General features: G+C 40.3%; 1 protein-coding gene across 1 annotated transcript; it reads right to left on the bottom strand.

The window, feature by feature from the left end:
• Nucleotides 1-847: 847 nt before the first annotated feature.
• LOC122996128 (GDNF family receptor alpha-4-like) lies at nucleotides 848-27,409 on the bottom strand. The gene is made up of 8 exons (XM_044371693.1): nucleotides 26,860-27,409; nucleotides 15,561-15,827; nucleotides 15,331-15,423; nucleotides 14,860-15,229; nucleotides 8,719-8,828; nucleotides 8,064-8,198; nucleotides 6,535-6,671; nucleotides 848-3,831 (listed from the first exon to the last, which is right to left on the bottom strand). The coding sequence occupies exons 1-8, from the start codon at nucleotides 26,912-26,914 to the stop codon at nucleotides 3,631-3,633; spliced, it is 1,368 nt and encodes a 455-aa protein (XP_044227628.1). The 5' UTR covers nucleotides 26,915-27,409; the 3' UTR covers nucleotides 848-3,630.

Here is a 27,409-nt window from a genome sequence, read left to right as displayed (position 1 = left end):
CTTTTCTTTTTTTTATTTTGTCAACGTTATATCATCATTGCATGATAATGGAGTTTAAGAGCAGATCTCTCTCTGCTCGGCATTACCTCACACCAAAAATGAACACAGATTTAGTGTTTATTGTGATGAATTACGGAACTGAAGCAAGTTTCGAGAGTTGTTCATTGATTTTTTATACCATAGAGAAATGAACAGAAACCAATGGATACCAGGAAAAAAAATTAATCTAAAGTTGTGTGTGATTTGTAAAAGAAAAAACGTTCTTTTAGGCTTTGGCCTCAGGACTAGAGTCTGGTGGCTGCCCACTGCTCCTAAATACCTGGGGTGGTAAAAATACAGAAGATAATTTTTCCTCAGGGGGATTAATAAAGCATAACTTAACTTCGTAGACAGTTGGCTGAATTTGGACACAAAAAACAAAGTCCCAGGGCCCTCATGCTGCACTTTTTATAATTAAAGTGCAGGCTGAAGCCAGTTTCCGTTACAACCTCTTTTTCCTTTTTCTTTAAATCATTTCACTGTAGCTTGTTCCTGCCACAGTGGTGTCATTTTGGATGTAGAAGCCCCACAACCCTGTAATCACCTCCGTCAGTCAGAAGTAAAGTATAAACACAAGAGTCTTGGCTCAGTTCATTCAAAGTGGCAGTGAGTGAGTAAAAACCAATGATTTATCGTTTAATTTCTGAACCATTCAGTAATTTATGTAAATTAAAGTTTAAGTCCAAATAGCTTTGAAGTTATATATTTAACCATGTATTTAAAATTCAACTGATTAACACACCAATTTGCACTGAAATTGACATTAAATTTCTTCCAATCCCATCAGGATTGGTTTATTAGTCTTCTCCTGGACCACTTGTGAAAAGAGAAGAAAATGTTAAAATGCTACAAGTTCATACAACACACAGAAGTCATTTCTTGGTAATTAAAAGGCATTTCTTTCTGTTAGACATGGAAATTGCCAATGTGGCTTTTTATTCTTCTTTTAACAAACCGGCACACTGTTCTGCTATGTCACAAAATTACACAGTTATCACACATCATAGTCAAAATCATTTGGCATGTTTGATATGTTTTAAAAACAAGGTTAGCATGTGAAACATATTACTGTACATAGTCTCTCAAATGGATCAAGATACAATCTAAAAACTGCCTAACTTGACGATATTCACATATATTTTTTTAAGAATTTGATTTGTGGATGAATAAGCTTTTTTTTTTTTAATTCATTAACTCATCAAAATACAAGCCATGTTTGATGCAAATGTTTAGTTTACATAGTCTACAAATATAAACAGATGTAATGAAATGTGAAAATACATGTAAACTCACATTCAGTCATTAAGGCCAGAGCGCACTGGATGCAATTATTGACAATTTGATGCTTTAGTTACAAGATTTGAATTAGCAGCATCACGGATACTGCACTACGACACTGAGATGGATTATGTTTCTTAAGCATGTTTATCTATCAATACATCTCTGCAGTGGTCAGGTTCCGGTTCATGTATTTGGAAACCAGTTGGTTTGTTCAGCAAGACTCAAATATTCAATCCAAAGTTCAAAACATGTTATTTTTTTCATGCCGCTTGCAGTCACACTTCAGAGCTTTGTTAACCGGCGTTTTCCTCATCCACTTTTTTAGCTTCCTATAGCCGAACTCTCAACAAGACTGCGGTGAAAAACCTGCATGATGTCATTTTGCTCTGAAGTGGGTAATGGTCACTGCAGGTCCTCTAACCTTACAACATCCATTTTCCTCCTACACTGACTTCTGAACCAAGTTTGACATATATATATATATATATATATATATATGTATATATATATATATATATACCTGCATTTGCAAAAGCACGGCTCATATGCTTCCAGTGCGTTTCTGCCTTTATACAGTCTGTCCTTATCAAAAGTTAAGTCTTCATGTCAGTAACCCATCATGTAAACAAGTCCAGTAGCGAGGGTGAAAAAGTTAGTGGGGCCATACTGCCTCCTCAAGTGATATTCAGACATTTAAGCTTCATTAAAACATACTACCAACAACATTTATAGTCAGTCTGCTGTGGGATTTGATGAGCATGTAGAGCTGTGCTCCTTTGACATCTACAGTAAACCTTTTTTTTTTGTGATACATCTTTAGAAATGTTCTGTTCTGATCTGCTTGAAGACGGTCAGGTAAGTGGACTGCTTTGTGAAATATTCACATTTCACTGCTCAATAAAAATGAACACATAACCACAATCAAATGATCATTTGAGTCATCAGAGACCTCATGAAGCAGTAAAGTTAGAAAGTTTCCCTCACAGAGCTCAGACCTCTAATTGCTGCAAACTCATCCTCAAAATTATAAGTTTGTCCCTTTAAAAAATCTTCACTATACTTCTCTTCACCTACGTCCTCGCAGCTGCGTAATTTCACAAGAAAATGAGCCATAAGAGAAAAAATCATTAACATCAGCAAAAGATATTTCAGGCAGAGATAATGGCTCAATGTGCTGCTCAATGATCAGAGCAGCCAGCAGGCTTTACAGCCTCCTGTGTCCGTCCCTATCTCTGCATCTCGCTCTCACAACGTCTTAAAGCACATGATGAAGGGAAGGAGCACTAAAAACACATCTCCTAAGGACAAAAAAGTGAGAGGGTATGACAGCAGCAAATTGGCTATTTCCTCCCCTGAGCCTTACTCCAGACTTTCCCTGCATGCTGAGCAATTTGAATTGTGCTGTAATTGCTTATGTTGCTTTTCTTCGCTCTTCATTTCTACAATAGAGTTTGATCTCATTGCTTTTGCCCGTGGTTGAATTCTCAGCCATTCACCCCGGTAGGAATAACACTAAGTGGCGTGTTAACAAAAGAAGCAGAACAGAATGACTGCTGCACTCTGCTTTTTGGTGCATAAAGTGAGAAGCCTGAAAAGACGTAAGATCTCTCAAGCATAATGTGATAACGTGTCTTATCACTTTTTTAAATTGGTGCAATTTTAAAAAGTATTTTTAATGGTACAAAGCGGTTTAAGAGTGGTGCAGTCTCTTATTAGCTTGTTGTAAAGTGGATTACTTGCTGAACCATACTATGAAGGAGGGAGAGGAAGAGCCGAAGGGGCAAAGGAGAAACGGATGTGACATGAGTCATGAAATAGAAATCAAAAGCCATGCTCGGGCTTGGTTGCAGTAGAGAAGACTGGTTATGGTTTTCGGGAGCACATGTGGTGAATGTGGCCTTGGGCAATGTGCTTCTTGTTAAAAGAGGGGATGTACTATGAGTGTGAAGCAGACTCTAGATAGAGTATTTGCCCAGACAGCACTTCTCAATTCACCCATGCACTCATATATCTGCTCACGTTGTTCCCTTCCTTTCACCGGAGAGGACTCCAGCGAAGATATGACAGATACTGCAAGACTACTGATATCTTTTAACTCTTGAGGAGGCAGTGATAGGAGAAACAGAATCATAAAATAAAGGCAGGGGGACATTGTGAAAATGAAAAAAGAAAAGGAAATGTTAAGAAGTAGCTTTTCCATTTCTTCTTCTTTGCAGCTGTCCTCTGTGGTTTGTTCTGAGGGCTGTGATGGATTTGAAAGTGGTAGCGGGTGTAAAATGTGAGCGTAGGATGGGAAGGAAGACGGAGCCTTCAGTAGCTCCAACACTCCCAGTCCAGGATAAGCGTTGGCAGCAGCATTAATGGAAACATGGGTACTGCTCGGACAGCTGCTCCCCGCTGACTCCTTGTAGCCCCTGATTCAATGTTAGAGTCCTTCTCAGAGTACGGCGGGATTACGTTGAATTCCTCGCTTTCTGCTTCCTCCTGCTCCTCTTCCTCGCTGTCCTCCATCTGAAAGAGTAGGGGAAGAGTGATTTTTCCAATTAACAGAGGAGGTGAAGCATGGAGGGGAGTTCAGGATGTAAACTTGAAGAAACATACAACACAGAATTTAAAACAACATATGAAAATATCCTAAAGCTACAGACGAAACAGGGAGGACTGACCTACTGTATCACACCCAGTATGCATCACTTGTTTTTTCACAATAGCCTCGCAACAAATACAAAATTTGTGAAGCTAATAATGTCATTTTGACATGGTGTCAATATAAGTATTGATTAATTTCTTTGGTAATATTTGAATTTTTGTATTATTGTGAATTATGTTGTTGCTGAGATGTTGCTGAGATGTTGTTGCTTAGATTGGGGTCAATAATGTGACTTTGTTTTTCTTTTAAGTATGTACATATATTATTAGTAGGTAGTATTAGGTAGTAATCAATAAGCCTCCTAGGTTTTTTTCTTCTTCCTTCACATCAATTTTTTTCATGTTGTTAGTGTGTATTTGTTTGATTTTAACTTGTGCAAAATAAATAAACTCAAACCGAGAGGCCTCCTTGTGCATGAAACACTAAGAGATGGTATAATCAGCGCAAATGGAGCAAAATGATTCCTTACTTACATTCCTTATACATTATCTAACTTTAATGCTGATTGGGAGGAAACTATAAAAAGAAATCATGCATGCAAGGCTCCTGCACACTGTAGTTAGACTGTAAGCACGCTAAAGGAATTAAGGGCAAAAACACACCTCCAGTAACTTAGATTTTGAATTTGACTCATTCATCGACCCTTAAAGCATAACCGTGACCGTCTTTATCTCCATTAGTTTCATCATTGTGGCTAAGAAAACAATAACAGTGTATTGGCAGAAATCCCATTTCAAGGTCAGCACTAAAAACTCTCTGATAGTTACTCGGCTCAAAGCCAACATGTCTGACAAAATATGTTTCTGAGGTTTAATGCTGTCATAAATACAAACACAGGGCCACTCCACATGAAGTCATATTTGCAGCTGAAAAAGGGCCAAACCAAACTGTGTGTGTGTGTGGGGGGGGGGGAGGGGGTACAGATAGAGTAAATACAGTAACGCTCTCCACTATAAGCAGGAAAGAGTCCTCCCCATCGATACTTGAGTCACTGAGTGATTGACTGACTGACTAAAGTGACATCATTGGTCCGCTGAAGGCCGCCGAAGCTAAGTATCCCAGCATGCATTTCGCACCAACCAACAGCAAGCAGCAACTGTGGAGATTAAGCTGTCATTTTCACTGTTGGACTGTTAATATGTCACTTTGTTAAGTTTTAATATTTGTTTTCAGGTGAGAAACTAACCATTTAGATTCCCAATATGTGGTCAGTTTATCCAAATAACACCTATTTGAGAAGAGAGGATCTGTGCGCCGTCAGTGTAGCTTCCTGTCACTTCCCACACATTACATAGGTCTAGTGTCATTTCAAAATAAAGCATTTCCATGTTCATGGTAAATAAAATAAAAGCAATGTAACAAATACATTTATCAATGCAAACTTTACACACATGAAACACATTTACTGGGGTCATTTACACTTAGCATTAATGATTAACTTCATAGTTACTGCATCTAAACTATTTTTCAGGTTGTGGGTAAGTGAAATAATATATAAGACATATAAAAAAAAATAGCTTAAATCTTAACTCAACCCTTCTTACAACAGCACTGTATAGTCTGACACCCAAAATCTGGTGCAATGTATTTAAGTTTTTTTAATGTTTTTATTACATTTACAGTAACTTGAGTTACAACTGCTGTATGAAAAGTGCGATACAAATAAATAAACTAAAATTTACATAAAAACAAACATCTTAAAAATGCTGCGATGTCTGATGATAACCAGGCAGCGTACCAACTAAAAGCCCTCTAGAGTTTTATACATGGTCCAACCATATACTAAGTTTTGACCTAGTCTTTTTTAACATTGATAAATGCAAGTACTTCAGTAAGTTAAGAGGTACAAGTCAATTGACTTTAAAGACAAAGAGATTTATTTTTCCCGTTTTGTGATTTTTAAAGAGCAAAGAAAATCTTGCTTCTCAGCTTGCTGCAGAGATATAGAAGTGTACTCCAGGGTGTGTCAGTACACTGATGTCATTGTTGGGTGGTCACAGGTGCAACAGAGCACACTTTTGACCACAACCAACCACATCCATCGTGATGTTGGATGTGGTCAGAGGTGCAACACATTTGAAACTAGGACACTTTCGGGAGACTTTAACTTTTTTGCTAGCATTACAGTATGATTTCATAGTGCTACATAATAATTAAGAAACGCGTCATCCTTAAATGAACTTTATATCTGGGTGTCAAATGCAGGCCACCAGTGGCAGGGTTTTGGTGCAATAGAGGATTGTGGGAAGAGGAGATGCAGAATGAGGAGGATTAGGATGGTGAGAAAATGGGGAATATGGAGCAGATGGGTGTGCATACATGAATATTATAAGTAAGGGTTGAGTCTAATGCTGTAAACACCTACAGTTAATCCTCAACCACAATGAGAGGGAAGGGGAGAGAAATAATCTGAGGGAGCTGCTGCGCCCAACTCACTGCTGCAGTCCCTTGTGATACCTCAGTGTTACCACCTGATATACAGTCAACCACTTCTTCAGTTCAGCTTGTAGAAAATGTCTAACACTAGCATATGGTGTGACAGCGAAGAAGCAGAGAGCTCTTACGCTGTTGAATTCAGGGAGAGTGTTAACGCTGACGTGAACCCTCTCCTTATAGACGCGTGTGGAGGGCTGAGAAGCTGGCACCGGAGTGTTTTCCACAGGAGGAGGTGCGGAGATTCCCATGGAGCTGATGGCACCGCCTGAAAGAAAACCAGCAGGGACCATCTTCACTGGGTTCACATCATTACTCATCCTTGAAGCATCACTAAAATATTGTGAATTTATAAGCAGAAGATGCTACAGCTCAAGCTAAAGCTGACAATGATCATCAGAATATTACCTTTTAAACTAACTTGTATTTCTATTTAGGCTTCTGACTCTCATTATTTTAGTTTTACACGGTAAAGACCGTACATATCAACACATACTGTACATTTTATAGTGACTGAATTACTTTACTTCTTGAATAGGATCTTTTGGTGCTCTTTACACCCCTGCTGGTTTGGCAGCAGTTCAACAAGAAGCCACTTTATGTTTATCAGATCTGGAGAAAGGATTCATTGACTACACAAGAACTTGGAAACCACATTCACATTTGGCAGCAAGCCATACTCAAGGGAGAATGTCTCTTGGTGTTCATTTATTTATCTGAAAACTTTACGGTACAGTGGTTCGCACTCTCTATCAATAATGGCACATTTGAATTCTGTATTATGCACATTAAAAAACACATCTCGAGATCAGTTTAGTGTTTGACAGAAAAAAGCTAACATTTCCTCTGTCATTATCTTGACACAGGAGGAACTGACAGCAATAGCAGACGAGCTGCTTGACATCAAAATGAGCAGTGTGTCAGATGTTTGGAAATATTCTGTCACTCAAATTACTGGATTGAGTTGTATGAATAATAAAATGTTCATGCTTCTACTTAAAACTCTTAGATACTTGTTTCAATACAACCAAGTGTAATAATAATAAATAGCTCCTGTATTAATTTTCAATTAACATATTCATATTTGTTTCATATACACAGTATATATATTATAATCATGGTTGCGTGACACTAGACGCACCCTCATCTTTGCTGTAGTTTAAAGATCTAGAAAGTTAAAGGGGACGTATCATGCACATTTACTGATCTATATTTTTATTCTGTGGCTATACTGGAATATCTATGCAGGATTTACAGTTCAAAAAAAGTCTTTATTTATCTTATACTTCATGACCCTCGGTTCAGCCTCTGTCCGAAACAGGCCGTTTTAGCTCCTCTCTCTTTAAGGCTCTCCTCCCGATAAGCCCACTCTGTTCTGATTGGTTAGCTTCCAGAAGCTGCCCCTTGGCAGACTTTTAACAACAGCCTTAGCAACAAAGGCTACGTTAAAATCTGACATCATCACAAGGAGGAAGTAGAGGTAACTTTGCAAATGAAGTGTTCAGAGCAGGTTGAAGCCCTGGCATTTGACTTGCAGGTAGCATATTTACATACGTTCATCTCAAGTTTTGGACCTTTGACATATTTGTCTTTGTGACTTGCTAAGTACAAGCAGCCCTGTACGTGCATTGTACAGTCTGCCACATGACTCTTTACTCACGCAGACATATATTGTTGTTGAACATGTGCAGGATACGCTGACAGCCCTGCCATTCGTTGCCACTTCCATCACATGTGCACCACTGGGATACCTCTGTGCTGCTGTTGCTCACATAGTTGGGAGTCATGATGGTGCCTGGTTATAGAAAGAAGACAAAAGTCATATTACAAGTGCAACTTTGAAAACTTTGAAAGTAATATTTCACTTAGCCATAAGATTTTCATTTTCAGAACACACTTCTGTGGAAGGTGCGACACAGCCTACCAACAATATTAGTTGCCCTGGGGATCCAGTGTCACCAGTTTTGCAGCTATTGATATTGATAACTGCAGGTACACAAAATTACTTTCTGAAAAATACAGCGTGGGAAACAGGAAATAATATTACCTGGATCTTTCTGTAGAGCTATTGGAAATGCAATTTTTAATTCAAGTTTTTTTAAAGCTTACTGGATCCCCAGTGCAGCAGCTATAGCAGTTGACTATTTATGAACCTCTGTAGAGTTATTTTCTGCAACAAAATAAAAATTATATAAGTAAAATATCACTCTTAGACACCTACTGATGATTTCCAATAACGAGTCCCCTGAGTGGCTCTATATCTATTTTTTTAACTATTCCATCTTTCAGTCTCTATTTCTTTTCCTCCAACTCACCTATGAGTCCAGCGTAGGCCTTCAGGCACATGGCTCTGCTCTCTCGCATACAGCCAGAGGGAGACACAGGGGAAGGCTGGCAGTTGTGTTGGAAATCAGCAAAGCGGGATCTGATGCACAAACACAAAAACACATACAGAAACACAGAAGTAAAGACAGTTTTTCATGTGTCAGCACTGGGAGGAGAGTGTGCATTTTAAAGTGTTAACAATTTTATTTTCAGATTCGGGATCGAGCTAAAACAAAAACAACACAAACCGGAAGATACTACAAGAGCACAAAACAAAAAACAGAGAAAGAGATAGCTATGCACTTGTATTAAAACCATATGTTGTATTAAAAATGGCAGTTGTTTTCCTGCTCTTAGTTTTTAAAGCCAGTAATGGTGGCCCTCCTGGGCAGCCACAGTCGCCCACACCACCCACCTACAATTTACAATTTAATTTAGCAGATGCTTTTATCCAAAGCAACATACATCTGAGAGCTGATACAACACAAGTAGGGATCTAGTCAGGAGAGAACAACACGAGTAAGTGCCATAAAGCTACATTTGAGTCCAACAGGACGTAGATGCCAACAGACAGTGCACAGAGGCAACGCATAGAGTGCATAGAAGCAGATTTTTTTTTGCATTTGTGTTTTTTTCTCTACCTTCAGTCCATCAAGTGCAGAGGTGTTTACGAAAGAGCTGGGTCTTTAGTCTCTTTTTAATTGAAAGGGACTCTGCAGATCGAACAGAGTTTGGTAACTTGTTCCACCACCGGGGAACTACAGAGGAGAAGAGTCTAGCTAGCAACTGTTGGGCTAGGGCCCTGTTGTGGTGTACCAGGTGCCTTTCATTGGCAGAGCATAGTGAGCAGGAAGGAGCGTAGACCTGAATGAGGGAGTTCAGGTGGGCAAGAAGCTGTTTTAGTTGCTGTTTTGTGAGCGAGTGTCAGGGTTTTGAATTTGATGCGGGCAGCAACTGGGAGCCAGTGGAGGGATATCAACAGCGGGGTGACATGTGTTGTTTTGGGCTGGTTGAAGACCATGCCGCTGCATTCTGGATCATCTACAGAGGTTTGACCGTACATGCGGGGAGGCCTGCCAGTAAGGAGTTGCAGTAGTCAATGCGTGATATTACGAGTCTGTACCAGGAGTTGTGCTGCATGCTCAGACAAGTAGGGTCTGATCTTCCTGATGTTGTATAGGGCAAACTGACAGTTGGGTTGAGTTGGGTTGATTCGAGCTGGATGCTGATGTTTTGTTGTATAGAGGGACTGGCTTGGATGACAAGGAGCTCGGTCTTAGAGAAATTGAGTTGAAGGTGGCATTCTTTCATCCATGCCGATATATCAGCAAGGCATGACGAGATCCAAGCCGAGACTGTGTAGTTTTCCGGCGGGAACGTCAGGAAGAGCTGGGTATAGTCAGCATAACAGTGGTATGAGAAACCATGGGAGTGGATGATTGCGCCAAATATGGCGGTGTCTTTGGGAACCTAATCAAAAATTTTCTTCTGTGGTATGCAAAATTTTAATTGTAATAGTAGTATTGCATTGTAATCCTAGCAGTTTTTTCAAAACAATTTTACTTGTTTAAAATGATTAGTATTGATGGTGTGAATAATATCCTCAGTGCCAACAGTATCTTAGAGGTTGCCCAATGTTCACGATGTCCACAATTAATCTATGAAACGTGCACACACAGTCGAAACCAATGTTACTTGTAATTTATAGCTGAATCACTCAGACATTTCATAAGTAATCAAAAGCAGTCACTGGCTACTTCATTAGGTACACCTTTGCAATCTAATGCAATCCAATACAACAGCTTAATAATAAATAATAAAATAAAATAATAAATCCTACATTCACAAAGCTTAAATGTTTTTAAGTTTTTGTTGACATTGTCAGAAAGGTGATAATTCTACTTTATGTTTATTATTGAGGACGTAGTGGGTGGTGGCGGTGTACTGGAGTGCATTATATCAAATGTTGTTCCTAATATTTTGTCCACTCCGTTAACATACTTGAGGGGAGCAAAATCTTTGGAACACTTTTCAATGAGTGTGTAATACTGTGTATCTTGGGCTGAAACTGAAGACACTACACAAAGGTGGTGAGTGTTTCTGTGCTTTTCCCACACTCTTAAGAGGAAACACATGGTAGCCATGCATGCAGAACAGAAGAACCTCATGTCAACTGTAGTTAGAGCTCCTCTCTTTTGTTTTGTTTTAAATCTGTTACCAACAGTGACGGATTGGCCATCTGGAAATGGGCAAATGCCAGAAGGCCCACCCAACTATGGGCTGCTTGAGCTGCTCAGAACGGATCATTGCATTGATAAAAATAATAATAATAATAAATAATAATTTTGTCTTTGATAATTTTGATTCAAAAAGTTATTTTATGGATGCAGCCCAAAACATTTGAAATTGGCCCCATTGCACCCTTTAATGAACACATTCTTCAATGATCCCCTCGATGTAGCTAGTGGAGAGGTCAGTTGAGGGCAGAAACCGGCAATTGAGCTGGTATGAAATTTACAACAGGCTAAAAGAAAATGAATTGAGGCACCAAATGACCAAATGGGGGAGGGGGCAGAGAAAAAGAGAGAAAAACCAAAGAAAGCTCTGTTGACTGAGAGTGAAAAATGTGCTACACCTGCGGAAGTGTAGCTAGGGTCACCAACAGTGCTGCTTTAGCTAGCAGCGCTAACATTAGCTGGGGCAATGACTTAGACATTAAACTTGTCGCAGAGCCAGACCAGGGAGACAAACAAGACAACGAGGGAAACAAACAAGAGGAAGAGGCTGAAGAATCAAACTTGAGCACTGGACTTGTGGCAGAAACTGACGATAAACAACAAATAGCCTTGAAAAGTGGATTACCGGAGCCGGAGGCAACTGAAGCATGAGGGGATAGCGGAGCAGCAGGTGCAAGTGTGGCTTCAGAGGATGCTCAATACGAATTATTCAGGCGCCCAAATTCCAACACACTGGAATTGTTTTTCAAGTTTCACCCACATTATTCGGCTGACAAACCAATCAAGAAGGCATTTTGCCGCAAAGATGGATCACAACATAAATGGGTCAGCTATTGTGCTGAGAATCATTCTTTAATTTGTGCAGAATGCCTGGCATTTTGTAAAAAGACTAAGACAAATCCCTTCATTGACAGATGTAACAATTGGAGGCACTTACATCAGAGGCTAAATGAGCATGAAAAAACTGTTACTCATATGGAATGTGTAATGACATACTTTTCATGGGTAAGCCAAGCAGACATCGAAAGTTTGCTTGATTCAAATCAAATGTCAGCCCGTCAAGAACAAGTGCACAAGAGGCAACAAGTTCTAGAGTGTTTGTTAAACACAGCAAAACTGATAGGCAAGTGTCCACTCACATGGTAATAAATCTGAGGCTGCATACTCATTAGCTGACATGTCGGTTGATCATCATGGGAACTTTTTGGAAATACTTGTGACAGTTGTTTAGAGCAGCATGTACAGGAGTGCTTTGAGAAAAGCAAGGCGGGCAAGGGAAGAGGTTCATTAGTGACATTAATATCCAAAATAACTGTGAATTCAGTTGTGGAGTCTATCCGGCAGCTAATCAAAGAGAGTGTTTCTTCTGATGTCATCCAGGCTGGAATGTATTCAGTACAAATCAATACAACACAAGACATAACATCAAAATATTATTGCAGTGTTGTAGTCTGCTACAGCATTCACGAGAAGCTACTGGCAGTTGTCAAATGAGAATCATTAGCAGGGGAAGACTTTCTAAAACTGCTTAAACAGACTTTGAACTCTTGCAAAATTGATGTGAAGAAGTGCATTGGAAACTCAACAGATGGGGCCACAAATTTGCAGGGACAATACAGGGGGATCTCTGCATGGCTGTCGAAGGAAGCCCCAAGCCAAGTTCATGTGTGGTGCTATGCCCATGTTCTCAATCTGGTTATGGCTGAAACTACAGGTGTCGTGATAGCAACAGCATCATTATTTGGGTTGGTTAATGACATTGCAGTGTTTATTTGTGACTCATATCAGCAAATGAATGTTTAGGAAGGTGTCAGTGGGAACCCCCAACACCGAAGGATTTCACTAATAGGTGAAACAAGATGGTCTTTCAAGGATGCTGCACTGAAGAAGATATTCAGATCATTCACCCAGCCAGACAATGTTTTGTATGTGGCCCTCGTTGAGACATTGTTCAAGATTCAAGATAGTTCTCACTTTAAACCACCTGTGCATCTAAAAGCACACACCTTCGCAGAGTCACTTTTAAAGTACGAGACATTTTTGACTGCACAGGTGTTCCTGTGCAATTTAACACTGACTTTGCCTTTGTCAGAGACTTACTGACACCATGAAAGAAGCTGCAGACAATTTTATGAAATGGGTAAACAAAATATTTCAAAGTGAGGAATTTAAATGGAAGTGCAGGCCGCATTGCCAGCAAAACACATCAGGAAAAGAAACACTATGTCAGGGGAGTCTGGTGATGCAGAGGACACATCTACAGACTCATTGGCAGCCTATAGGACTTATGTCCACAACATAATTCTCAATACAGCACTGGAATGTGTGCGTCGTCGGTTCCTGCAGCATGGGAAACTTTATGCTGATCAATCGTGACTGGATCCTCATAATTTCCCAATGACAAAAGCCAATGGATTACCCCCGAAATGCACTTCAGGACATAGTGTAAGTTAAAGCCTACTTACATTTGATGAAGATGCAACAGTTGAATTTAAAGTCTGAGTTGTCAAACCTCACCACAAACTGGGACACTCTGAAAAGGTCTCCACTGAATGAATACACAATCAGACTGTCACAGCCTGTTGCCTCAGAGAGGGAGGAAGAGAACAGTCAGATGGAGATATATCAAGAAGATATTGATCCAGTGAGCAAAAGATGTGCAACATGCAAGAACTGTGCACTGTGCTGCTATTTGCTCCTGAAGCAGTTGAACTTGTTTACTTGTTTATGTGTATCACACAATAGGCTTGGCCTACAAATTTTTTTTGACCCTCTCCTGCACACAAGTGGCATGTGAAAGAAGTTCCTCCACAGTGAAGTTTATCAAGCATCACTTCAGGAGCAGAATGTCACAGCACAATTTGGAGGCACTTATGCTGATGGTGACGGAGAAATAGATCCTAATGAAGCTGGACTCTGACAATGTGATTTACAAAGTTGAGGAGAAAAGCAAACCCCTTCGAAGCTTGGTAACTACATGAAGGTAAGACACATTTATTTATTATTATATACTGTGTCTGTGCATTGCTCTTATCATGTTCTGGTGAAGCTGTTGTGTTATTATGAACTATGCTTTAATGCTGAGCCTATGTATTTGTCCCTTTATTGGAGCGTATCATGTCGTAGCACCTAGCGCTCTGCCGCTCTCAGACTGTATTAAATCATTGTCTATATATGTCAGCAGCAATAGCGATTATAGTGTGTGTCATTTGAGTGCTTGTTTTTGAACCAAAACAGCGAAGTTGCAACCAGACGGTTAAACAATGAGCTGAAAATCATTATAAAGCTCCATAAAGCAAAGAGAGCTGCATTGTCAGGTGATAATCCTCTCTAGGTTCAGCACCACCAGTGATCCTTCTCGCATTCGACATCATCATTTGATACATTGTAATTATAAAATATATAGATTATCACCATTTAATGCAAACTACTTTGAGCCCTCCATTCCTATTTTTTGTCTAAAAAAAATAATCCTTCTTGAGTTTTTGTGGTCCGAAAGAATTGTCACCTGCTTTTATTCCACTACAATAAATGTTCTGGTACATTGCTATGTTTCTTAGCGTGTTTCTATCATTGTGGTGATCACTAGAATAGTGTAAAACCAACAGATATAATAGTATACGTATGCGTGCACTACAGATTTACTGACCTCTTCAGTTAGCTGAGATGTGTATAACATAGCTAACATGCTAATGGCCGTACATATGCATGTGTGCCAAAAACAAAACTGGTACCCGCTCATCAAAACACTGCTCCATGGTGCCACTAGTGGTCAAAAACTCGACAGTGTGCCTTTACTGTTGCATTTATTTTGTTCTGTGTTGTTCTATACTGAAAGACCCTTATCAAGGGCACTTGATGTACTGCATCAATACACCCAAACAACCTTCTTACCTACACAGCTCGTCTCTTGAGCAGTAATTCTGCAGGTTGAGGCAGTTGGGCTTGCCCACTTTCTCCTCCCCTCTCACATTCTCCTCATAGGAACACGATGGGACGATCGTTTTCCTCCGGCGCTCCCCACACAGAGTATCAGAGCAGGGGCAGAAGAGCAATGCGAAGCTGTACTCCTCTGGCACGCGCTCCAGGAAACGCCGTAGAGCTTTGTGGCATTTCTGACGGTTACAGCTGTTGTCAGAGACTGTTGCTCGCTTGGTGCAGGCTACAACATATTCTGACCGCAGGGAGCCACATTTCTCATACAGGCCACAGTCCTGGGCCGCCTTCAGACACTGGTTTTGACCATCCACAGAAAGAGACGAAGCTGGGAGTTGTAGGAGGAAAACAGAGGTATGTATTTCAGGAAATAAAAATTGTGACATACAGTTATTTTTGTGGCAAACTTTTAAGTATTTGTAGTGGTACCTGCCATGATGGAGGCCATACGTGACATCTCAATGTTTCTCACCAAATTTAACTTCAGTTCTTCATATGGGGACACTTCATACTCATCGTATGCTAAAATAGTAGTGAAAAGCATTATTACATTGCTTATGCAGGTGAGAACTCAAAAAGCACCCCACACGCATACACACACACACACACACACACACATACATGCATGCACACACACAGATGCCAATGCTTCAACCCACCTGCAAATCTCACTGTCCAGTACACCCTGAGGCAGTGTTCCTCCCTGCGAGAGCCACGCTGACACTTGCAAACTTGAAGGGGGCGATAACGTTGCAAGGAATTCTGGGCCTCTAGGCACTCCAAACGGGCGTCTGGGCCGAGGGGTGACACCGCCTCCTCAGCTGCGCAGTACTCCAGCAGTCGGTAGAGGACCATGCAGGACTGCTCCTGGATGCAGCCCTGCTCCGCCACCAGACAGTCTAGGGACGCAGACACTGGCACGCTTCCTAAAGGAGAGGTGGATACTGTTAGTGGACAAAGCTGCTGGTTGTCAACATTACCACCAATATGTGTGTTAGTGTATTGTGCTAAGTAGGTGGGTTTATGATACCACCATTCAGTCCTTCCACTGCACAGCAGGTTACTATAATATCCAATAAGGAAGATTAAATTGAAAGGACACAAGTGTAATAGAGAAGCAACGTGGGGGAAACCATAAAAACACAGGAGTCTCCTGGATAATTTAACAACACTATAGGATTATGTTATGATTATAATCATCAGAATTGTGTCGTCATCTTCTCATTTGGGCTCCTTGTTGACCAAGTACGAACTCTTGCACCTTTGCCTTTTTATTAATGCACCATCATTTTTTCTTTTGTAGTTTGAACTACTGAGAGTTTCAGTGTACTGTGTGGAGCAATTCCTAAGGCAATTGCTGCCATTAACCATTAATTATAGTCCACCTCATAGTGTTGCACTTTGTACATTGCACTACTTACACTTTTTTACTCACAGCACCTTGTAAACCTGATGTTTGCCATTACTTGTTCTTGACAGTGTTTTTGTTGTTGCCGTCTGTACAGTATGTTTCTTGTTACTTGTTGTTGACAGTGTTTTTGTTGTTGCCGTCTGTACAGTATGTTTCTTGTTACTTGTTGTTGACAGTGTTTTTGTTGTTTTTGTATGCACAGAATGTTTCTCCCTTGTTTTTTCATACTGCACCAGAATTTCCCTCCAGGGACAATAAAGATTATTGAATTGAATTGAATTGAATTTAGCTGGTCAGAAAAATAAAACCTAAAAGATGAATAAATAAGGATGTTGTGGAAAGTGAATTTGGTAGTTTCCTGCATCAAAAAGGATGCTTCTCGACAGCCAACTCTCAAGTGTCGGATGCCTAGTCTTCCTGGAAGTACTTCCTGCAAGTACTACACTTGATGTTCACTGTAATGGATTAGATTTCTCAAGAAAATGTGGAGTTTCTTCAAGTCTCTGCACGTTGAGTTTCTCATCTTATTCATGCCATACTGGCATAAACACAAACTAACTTGTACAAAAGCACTTCTGATATCATTGTAGAAGGACACATGAACAGCTGGAAGCAAAACCTTTTGCAACAAGGTCCCTTTCATTTAGAACAAGTCTTATACCAATGGCAGACACTGTCTCTACATGTAACCAATTTAGCAATTATTTCCTACCAAACCAACCAGTTTGTTTCCAATTTTGTTTTCAGCTTGAGCCTCTGTCTGGATTCAACTCAAATGTCCATTATGAGGATGTTTTCACTGACATTCCCTCAGACACAACATTTTTATCTGATAGATGAATCAGCACGTTACACCTACAAACTATGCTGCTTGAAGGTATTGTAGAATTATATCTGCTGTATATGTCTTGAAAAGGATTAATATCTTTACGTTATGAGTACAAATGTGTTGCATATCAGCAATGACATTTCTCTCAGTAGAAAAACATGTCATGTTGGTCCATAGTAATTAAGCATTAAGGGTGTTTTGATTGGCAGTGTTCTCTCCAGAATAACTAGAAGTGGAAAGACTACAAATCATCTCATAATACTGATTGTTGCCCCATAAAAACATAATGCTGGAAGGCCAGTAGCAGCTTGAGGGAGATGAAAGAAAGAAAGTGAAAGCCCTCTTCATAAAAATGCATTTTGATGGAGCATTTCAGGAAATTAATTTTCTCAAATGTGACACATAATTGTCGCCACAAATTATACTTTTTACACAGTGATTCCAGACTGAGAAAGAAAATAGCTTGGTAGGCAATATACACACACGTTTTCCGCTTTGTCTCATTAATTTATTATATCCTGTCATTTTTAAGGAGTAGGTGGACAAACATTTTAAAAAATTATTTTGTCCAACTGGAGTTGGAAATGGAGTAAATGTTTGAACTGAATTCATGTCCATTAACAAATATCCGTACCTATTTCATCCTCACATGTACTTATGCTTCAGCACATTAACATACACATCACACAAGCTCATATACAAACACACACAGCATTGTGTTAGATCGGTCACACACTTCGATTAAGCTCCTGCTGACTGGCGGCACAAAGCGCGGCTGCAATCCAATTCTGCTGCTGCATATTTTGCAATCTCAGACGCCACATGAGGTCCACATCTCACTTTGGCGTGAGACATATCATAAACAGAGGCTACGCTTCATCGCCGCTGCAGGAAACCTGCCAAGGATACTGCAGTGACTCCAAAAGGAGAGGTGGGAAAAAACACTAGTAACACACAGGGCAATGAGTCATATTCACAGTCGCAGCTCCCCAAGGTGTATAAAAGTGATGATTACATGTCTGTCTGCTTATCTATGTATCATGATACCTTGATAATTACATTAAAGCATTGAATCCCACTGTGTTTAGCTGCAGTTTAAACAGGCTTCATGTAATCTCCTGTTTGGGCAGTGAACAGTTTATTCATTATTCCTTCTCAGTGTTTGCTCCCTCAGGCTTACCACTGATAAAGAGAGACTATCAGCAATTTTATTTTCAGAGACTTCCTTTGTGCGTACTCTCTCTCTCTCTCTCTCTCTCTCTCTCTCACACACACACACACACACACACACACACACACACACACACACACACACACACACGCACGCACACACACACAAATAACCAAAACCTATAAAATGCCAAGCAGCTCTGTTAAATCTTGTCCAGTAGACAGGTCATAATTATTTTAATAACTTGAACATTATATAATGTCATGATGATTAAGAGACAATGTGCTCACACCAATCTGTTTGAGGTGCAACAAATTGTTAAAGTAAAAGTCTGGGTTAAGTCAAGTCAAGTCAAGTCAATTTTTTTTAATATAGCACCAAACCACAACAGACTTTATCTCAGTGCACTTTTCACATAGAGCAGGTCTAGACTCTGCTCTTTAATTCACAGAGACCCAACATTCCTACATGAGCAAGCACTTGTGACAGCGGCAAGGAAAAACTCCCCTTTAATGGGAAGACACCTCAAGCAGAACCGGGCTCTAGGTGGGCGGCCATCTGCCTCAACCAGTTGGGTTGAGAGAGAGAGAGGGAGGGAGAAAGGGGAGAGAGAGACACAGAGAAGCACAGCAACAGCAATAATAACAATAAAAATAATAACAATAGAAATATGACTGATAGTAATAATAGCAGGCCCCATGCCACATCAAGCAGGACCACGGCAGCAGGCAGTCTACAACCATGATCCATGGAAACCTGAGATCCATAACCAGACGGTCCACAACCATGATCCATAGAAACCTGTGAAATGGGTTAAGGGAATGGTTGGTCTAAGTGAGCAGTGTGTTTTTAAAGAAGAAAAAAAAGAAAGGAAAGAAAACTGAACAGGAGATGAATTACTGTGATATGTGAGCCGTAATACACTTTATTGATTTCTCACTGGGTTGATTAATAGAATATGTGAGGCAAAGCTGAGGAAGGTTAACACCATAAATGGCAAAGCCGCACACCAACGTTCACAGGGAGTGGATCAGTTTGGCGAATTTCTCTTCCGTCCTTTCAAACGTGTGGGATGGGCAGCAGTGCGTCCAGATTGTTGTGTAGTAATTTCATGTGAGAGGAGACCGTGGCAGGAGAGTGTGACTCTGATGTGAAGTGTGTTTGGGGATCGTAACAGAAGGGACTTCTTGGAAGGAAGTCACAGGCTCAAGGAGGCAAAAATGAGACTGGATATACTTTCCTGTGACTTGTCTTTGCACTCATTCACCTCACCTGCAGTAAAACCAGTGAAGTCCTAACTGGGCTGTACATACAGTGTATTTACATGCACATTAATATTCCACATAAAAGTCTGCTATGGTCTTCTTTTGCATCTGGTGACTTTGGTTCTGTGTCTGTGTAGACCAGAATTGACCGATGATGACTAAAATATTTGAGTTTTGCTGGATATAATTTTATCCTGGTTTGTGTAAATGGGATATAGTATCCCAATTATTGTAGAATTAATGTGAAAGTAGATGCACTAATTGACCATACTGGAAAACATGGCAGCAAGTAAACTGAAGCACAATAGAGCACATGTTTGTAAGTCAAAAGTAATGATGATTTCCCTGCCAGAATGCCTATTTTAATTTTGATTCAAGCCACTAAATTAAAAAAATATATAAACATTGGACAGAGCAGATGGCTACTGAAAGGGAGGTCTTTGTTAACATTAGCAACTAGTAGATTAGGTCCAAGCCTAAAAATAAACAAAAAATCTCCAAATGAGTGACCCCATCTCATTCTAATAATTAAAATGCCTTTATTTCACACAGCAAGGCTGGATTAAAAACATGGCACCATAAGTTTCTCTTAAGAGACATTAAAGGGGAAGTATCATGCACATTTCCAGGTCTATATTTATATTCTGGGACTCTATTGGAATATCTTTTCATAATTTACAGTTCCTTATTTAATCTCACCAGGTAAGGCTTCAAGCTCAGGGTCATCTGTCCTCTCCTCCCACAAGTGACGATGTCCATAACCTCAGACATGACTGGGTCAGTGTGTGTGTGTGTGTTTTTTCATGAGTCGAAGTTACTGAAGTCTCTTCCTTGAAGTAGAAGGTCTCAGCTTGTGTTCGCTCAGTGTGTGCAACAGTCAATGGGAGCCTTGAGAGCCTGTCAGCATTCATGTGCCGGTCCACCTTCCTATACTTGATGTCATACTGGTGGGCGGACAATAACAGAGCCCATTGCTGCCTACGACCAATCACAAACAACAGGATGCCAATATGAGGACCAAAGATAGCAATGAGAGGATGATGGTCCATCAGTAGCATGAATTTTGCATAGTATGTCAACAGGCCAAGGAATGATCTCAACTGACTCACATTCCTCGGGGATGGAGCCTCCACAATAGTCTTCACCTTTGATGGTGCCTTGTAGAGTCTAGTGCTGTCAATTATGTGTCCCAGGTACTTGACAGAAGGTTAAAAAAAACTCACACTTGTCTTTCCGGGCTCTCAGACCATATTCCCCCAGCCTTTGTAGTATCGCATCCAGGTTCCTTAAGTGCAACTGCTCATCTGGTCCTGTGATAAGCAGGTCATCCTGGTAGAACTGAACCCGAGGTAGCCCACTCAAAATCTGGTCCTTTGCCTTTTGCTGAAAAGTGCTAGAGCAAAGGTAATGCCAAAAGGGAGCCTCCAGTACCTGTACAGACCTTTCTGTGTCACTATGGTCGACAGTTTCTTCTGTCGACCTGAAAAGAGGGGTAATGAAGGATAATAGATACTGCTCTACAGTCACAGTGACTTAAATCACCACAGATTCTTGAAGCCCCATCCTTTTATGACTGGAACAATCGGTGTAGCCAATGTAGTCCCACTTGTGCTCATTGGTTCCAATACTACTTAATCATGATATCCTTCATGCTGCCAAGTTCTCCATCAAAAACTCTGGAGTGCTTCTTCAAGATCTCCTGTAGGGGGCCGTGTCTCCATCATTAACCAGGAACACTTCTTGCCAGTTCAGTCTGAGCTTTACCAGTCACCTGCAGCCTAGCAGAGCTGAATGGTTTCCTTGAATGATATACAGTGGAAGAATCTTTTTCTGCTTCTTGTGTTCCACTGTCACATCCACAACTCCTAACACTGGAGTAGCCTCACCAGTGTAGGTCCTTAATTTCAACTTGGTCACTCGAAGAGTAAGGTGCTGCATCTTCTCCTTGTAAACAGCTTCTGATACCAGTATTGAGTACCGAGTATCCATCATCATTGTCCATAACAGATAAAACCTGCACTGTATCTTCATCATCAGACTAACAGTCACTCTGCTTGTCCTGTTCATGCTCCATCTTATTCACATGTTTCTGTGGAAGTCACTTCATCTCAGTGTGCTGTTTGTATGTCTGGGTCTTTTTATTTTTACAGGCACGTTTCTTCACACAGTTTCTGCAGTCTAAGTCCTTACACCAACACTCTTATGCCTGGTGCCCTGTTTTCCCACAATGGTAGCACGGCTTGCCAGCTGCTGCCTTGTTTTTGGACTCAAAGGGCAACTTATGCAGCTGTTGTGCCTCTCGGGCAGCCTTTGACTTACTGCCCTTATGTTATTTTGTGGTCCTGACACAATCCTTTCCTTCTAATTTTATTAAGTCTCTTTTCCACTGCGGAGATTCCTCTTTTCGCCACAGCAGCACTGTCCTCCATTCTGGTGCTATCTTGTCTACACTGCAGTAGCTAGCTTGCGCAGTTGCCCAGCTAGCCTCACACTGTACACCTGCGAAGAACTCGTTAAACTCAGACTTTCTACCAAAAATAACAAATACAACACGAGAGTGCATTACCTCATCACCAGTTTTGTTGTATACTCATTCTACTATTTGGTAAAACAACTAATAATGAGGAAACATGAGACCAGCGAGAATTTGACATGGGCATGTATTTTGTTGCAAACTCAGGTCAGAGGAAAACATATGTACGTAACACAAGGTGGATGTGACCGTATCTCAAAAGGGATAAACTTAGGCTGTCAATACACAACAGATGCATTTGGTATTGTTGATTTCCAAGCATTCAAAGTTAATTTTCACATGAACAGATAACCTACACTGCAGCCATTTATTGTACAAAACAGCTTCCCAATACCTCCAAACAATTATTGTTGAGTAAACAAGTTAATCTGCACTCCCTTTTCATAATAACTTGTATTACACTTAAAAGTTTTTTTTCCATTTTTCTGTGCGTTATGATCCCTCATCTTTACAACTCCTTTCTCCTGAATCCCCCCAGAATACTGTGCCTGCTGGATTTCATTATTCTCTTCAAATTCTCTGCCTCCAATTTTGGCCAAATCATCCAAAATTTCTCCATACTGTGTCCATCCCACATCTTTTCACTGGCGGCTACTGTGGCTTTCCTCACACAATCACATCAGAACCACACTGATGGCGGCAAGAACATGTCAGTGAAGAACACACATACAGTCACACACAATAACAAGCAGAAGACAAATAGAAAGTCCACTTCAAAGAACACCTTGAGTTCTTTTATTCCCCCTGTAAAAATACCCTGTCTTCACAAAAAGCTGCAATTTAATTTAATCATACATCGGCTGAGGCAAGTGCCCTGCTAACTTCTTTCCAAAAAGTTATAGTTGTAACAAAGTTTCACATACTGTACCCTGAGCCCAAAATTGCTAGGAATTGCATTGCAAGCGTGAGTAAATTACACCTTTGTTTACTCCTCAATTTGTACAAGCTAACAAGAGTGTATCTCTGTGTGACTAAGACTCTGAAAAGCACAGCACAGTTACACTTGCTTTAATCAGTTTTTAGGCACACACCCCACAGAGACAACTCCAGCCCTGGAGTTATGTGCAGCTTTCAACAAGATGCACAGCAGTGAGGAATAAATAACTCAAGGGGTGACCATTCTCATTATTGTGGCTTACAACAGAGATGGGACCACCCAAAAAGAATAAGCAGAGTAGCTTTTCCCAAAACAACTGAGATGAGTAAGAACTAGTTCCAAATACATCTTCATACAGCTTGTTTAGCATTCTGAATGCATGTAGTAAGGCTCCAAATATCCAATATTAAGGCATCACTAAAGCTAACAACTCTATATTATGTACAAGAATCATCATTTCATGTTCTGAATCAACAGCTGCCCAGTGCATCCAGTACATGGATAATGGCCCTGTTTAATGAGCTGTGGCGCTGGATTGTGCAGCCACATCACGCAGGCTACATCCTTCCTCTGTACTCCAGGTAAAATGCATACTTGCATCAGGTGCCGCATCAACCAGTCAGGGTGTCTGGAGCTATGTAAATATTTCAGGCTTCTGCCTTCTGCTGCCTGGTGCAGTCCTAAATTACGATGTGCCAAATCATTTCTTGGCAAGAAAGTGACACACATATCGAACCAACAAGGACGGTTTCCATTGGGCCGTAGATTTTTGCAAACATGGTTGGTGCCATCAAGTGTGTGCATGTCAATCAAGATGCAGAGCACACACAAACATGTGAAGTATAACTGGAAATGACACATTGATATAAATGTAACAAATTAACATTAAGCAAAGTGAGTATTGCCTTTGCAGAGCAGCTTCACAGTGAATTGAGTAGCCTATGTGTCATTCAGAAATGCAGATTTTGATGTTTAAGAGAATTTTAATTAAAATGATTTCTTTAAAGTAAAACATCAAATATTTGAAATAATTGCATATTCAGACAGTACATTTTGTTTTTTTTATCTAATGTCCAATGGGCATGTTGCCAATTTAATCTTTGTGTGCTGTCGTCCTCAACGAAACTGAATTACAGGAACACAGTGTATAAAGACAATGCCTCAGCACAAAGAGAATGAAAAGAGAAGAGTCCATCGCACAGTGGGGAAGATAAAGAAGCCAAGGCTTGAATAAACCTGAGCACAGGAGGTCAGGGCATGCAAACCCCTCAGCGTGTATATCAAATAGTCAAACCCTGAATAGAAACAGCTCAAGCATGCAGATGCAGAATCCACCTAAGACCTGTGTAACTTTCCTCAGCCTGAAATGAGCTCTAAGAAATTTATGACACTCATGTTACGGCTCAATCACGTCCACTAAATGAAGTACCAAAATAGCAACACTCAATCACCAGTTGCGGTCTGTTCTGGGACTTTAGGAATAATCCACAAAGGCCTTGCAGCAAAGGGTCAAAGTAGGGTTTAATGTCATTCAGCTAGCTTTCCATTGATTTATCTGTCAAAGGTACAGTATGGCCATTCATAGTGATCTCATGCATTATTTGTGAGATGTCTTTCCGCTGCACTGTTATTCATTTGGAAACAGATGAATGCAACAATGCATGCAAACAATAAAACATAGGTGGTAGAGAATAACTGATATGTAATTTGAGTATTAGGTCAAATCAGTGGCACATATCGGATGAAATAACAGCTTATAAATCTCTTTCCTTATGTAGTTTGATGCAAAGTATGAAGTCCTGCAGTGAGGAGTTTTAGCCCAGAGCCCTGTGGATTGTCAGCGGTGACAGACATTTTAGAAAGGCTACATCTATAGCTGCTCCCACTGTTACAGTGACATTGTTAAGGTGAGTTGTACAAGGTCAGATATATTACAAGGTCAAAATAACATTGCATGAAATAGAAATCCAGTATACAGGAGCTGTTTATACAAAACAGCTCTATAGGCCTTAACAGACTACATTTCTAGTAGACTGACAAGCAGCTTTACAATGATTTATTGAAAACCAGACTAAAGTCTAGGGAGTTCTGTACAGATTTCACTTTTCCACTTCTGCTGAAGTTTTCTTTAATGGTGTCAGTTAACAAAATCTAAATCCAATAATTTCTTTTGCAATTAGGTATAATGGCATGGCACTTTATCTACTGTAATTTGCATTTGTAATGACTCAGATCTCAATTAAATAGCACTGCTTTGCTTGGTGTGTTTCCACAAATGCCTGACAGGTGGGCTTGACACACAGGATGATATACCAGCTGCCTGAAAGGTTTGACATTCAGAAGAAAGCATTTATCATTTTATGATACTAATCTCTAATGGGCAGCCTTACCTGACATTATCTGAATTTTCCTGAATGCTGAAGCCCCCCCACCCCCTCCCCTGCCGTACTACAAGCACACTGAAAAAAATCAGAACAATTACAGTATTTGCGTGTGGTGCTGCAGTGAAGAGAGCACTCCAGCTGAAGCCATTAGAGAAGCTGTGTTTTATATGAAGACTATTTCATGTTGTCTGTGTTAACAGTGGATCAGGACACATGACCTGCCATCACATTCAAATACTGATAAAACATTTCCGCTCCTTTTAGAAAAAAACTTGTGACCAAAAATGACATAATTCAATATCAATAACCAAAGATCCACTGGAAGATTTCTTACCCAGCCACAGTCAAGTTATCGATTTCAATGATTATAACTCATTTTGCAAAGCTTTATACAGTCCCAGTCAAAAGTTTGGACACACCTTCCCATTCACTTGAATGACAAAGTGTGTCCAAACTTTTGACTGGTACTGTATGTGTGGATGTGGCAGAAGAGGAGCACATAAATAAAAATTTATTTAATATATCACAGACAGCTACTGCACCTTCTTTCTCCCGCTTTTGTCCATTTGATCAATAAAAGTGCCTAAAATTATATATTATATAAAACACTAAAACTGCAAACTGGTCAGTTATGTTACTGCCATGAAGTCATGAAGTCCGACAAGTTACATTTTTTGCTGTCATATTTAATCTATCCTATCAAATTCTAATGCACATTTCATGTAAAATGTCACTGATTTACAGATGTTGTAACCGAAAAGCTTTCGCATAAAGGAGAACACCATTTAGTTAAAATTTCATGCGTGATATTTCCATGATCTGGGACAGTCTAATCAATATTTGGGAGATGAACAGCTCTCTTTGGAAGCCATCCAGGGCAGAAAGAACAGACCTGAGCGTATGATGTCATCCAGATGTAAAATGTAAGGCTGCTCTTAGATAATGAATGAACCTGATTTTATGGTTGGACCTGTTTAATATCATTTTGAGGGTTGACTTGAAAGTTTCACTCAAGCCTAGAATAGTGTTCTCATTTGTTATTTTAGACACTCAATCTTTCCAACTTTATTCCTTTTTTTTCTTCTAAAAAAAACTGTCCCTAGTAAATTTACAAAAAAGTTACCACTGTATGATTTACTCATTATCAGAGTGTGGGGAGTCTAAATAATATGGAGTAAAATATGAAATAACTGAATAACTGAAATCCAGTGTCATCGTGTGCATTTGGGATGGGGGCTTTGTTATAAGCTATAATTGTTGCTCTCCAGCAGACAGATGCAGGAAAATCTCTGCCAAACATGCATCTTTTTCCAAAGTTCCTGATACTGGAAAACAAAATATTTTCCAAAAGGAAACACACACTCTGAGCTTTACACCAGCAGATTTAACAGACTAAATTATAAAATCTCAACAGCATACATGCACGGTGGGTTATCCTCTACACCTAAAACACAGAGACCTGCTGTGAGAGATGAGAAATGTCCTTACCATGAGAGAAAACATTGAGCAGAAGTCCAATGATCATCATCCTGTCCGGTAACATTGGAGAGAGTTAGGGTTCTGGGGGAAACTCGCACCCGGCTCGCTGCAGCTCAATGACCCGTCTCCTGCCACATCCAGCCTGCTCTGCTGCTGCTGCTGCGCCCGCACGGACTGACACAGATCGGATGGGTTTACAGCGCTACACAAAGTTGGCAAAACTCAACCGTGCACACAACTGGAGCGATTCAAGTTCTCGCGATTTTTGTTGTCCCATTTATGTTTCTTATATTCATCTCTAATGAACGCATTCGGCAGATTTGAAACAGTAGTACTCAGAAAAAACACATTTATCCCAAAAAGTTTCCCTGCTGCTGATTTCCACTAGTCTTCAAGTGCGAGCCGTGTCGCATTTGCGCATGCATGTGGTTGCGCTGCAGCTCCACAGTTGTCCAGCCAGAGTTAAGATCAGAGAGACTCGGAGACTGCATGGCGCATCTCTATTAAAGGCGCAATGTGATTGGCCCCTAAAAGGACTGAATAAGCCCATGGGATGTTA

This window comes from Thunnus albacares, chromosome 13 (assembly GCF_914725855.1).
Source record: "Thunnus albacares chromosome 13, fThuAlb1.1, whole genome shotgun sequence".
In the NCBI taxonomy this organism is placed as follows: Eukaryota; Metazoa; Chordata; class Actinopteri; order Scombriformes; family Scombridae; genus Thunnus; species Thunnus albacares.
This window is presented reverse-complemented; position numbering and strand designations above follow the sequence as displayed.

Bases quoted from the DNA above. Each gene is read 5' to 3' on its own strand.
- LOC122996128 (XM_044371693.1), bottom strand. From the start codon at position 26,914: ATGTTACCGGACAGGATGATGATCATTGGACTTCTGCTCAATGTTTTC. The intron at 15,424-15,560 runs GTGGGTTGAAGC...CTACTATTTTAG, and splicing joins CTGGACAGTGAGATTTGCAG to CATACGATGAGTATGAAGTG. The intron at 8,829-14,859 runs GTAAGAAGGTTG...TTTGTGCATCAG, and splicing joins TCAAGAGACGAGCTGTGTAG to ATCCCGCTTTGCTGATTTCC.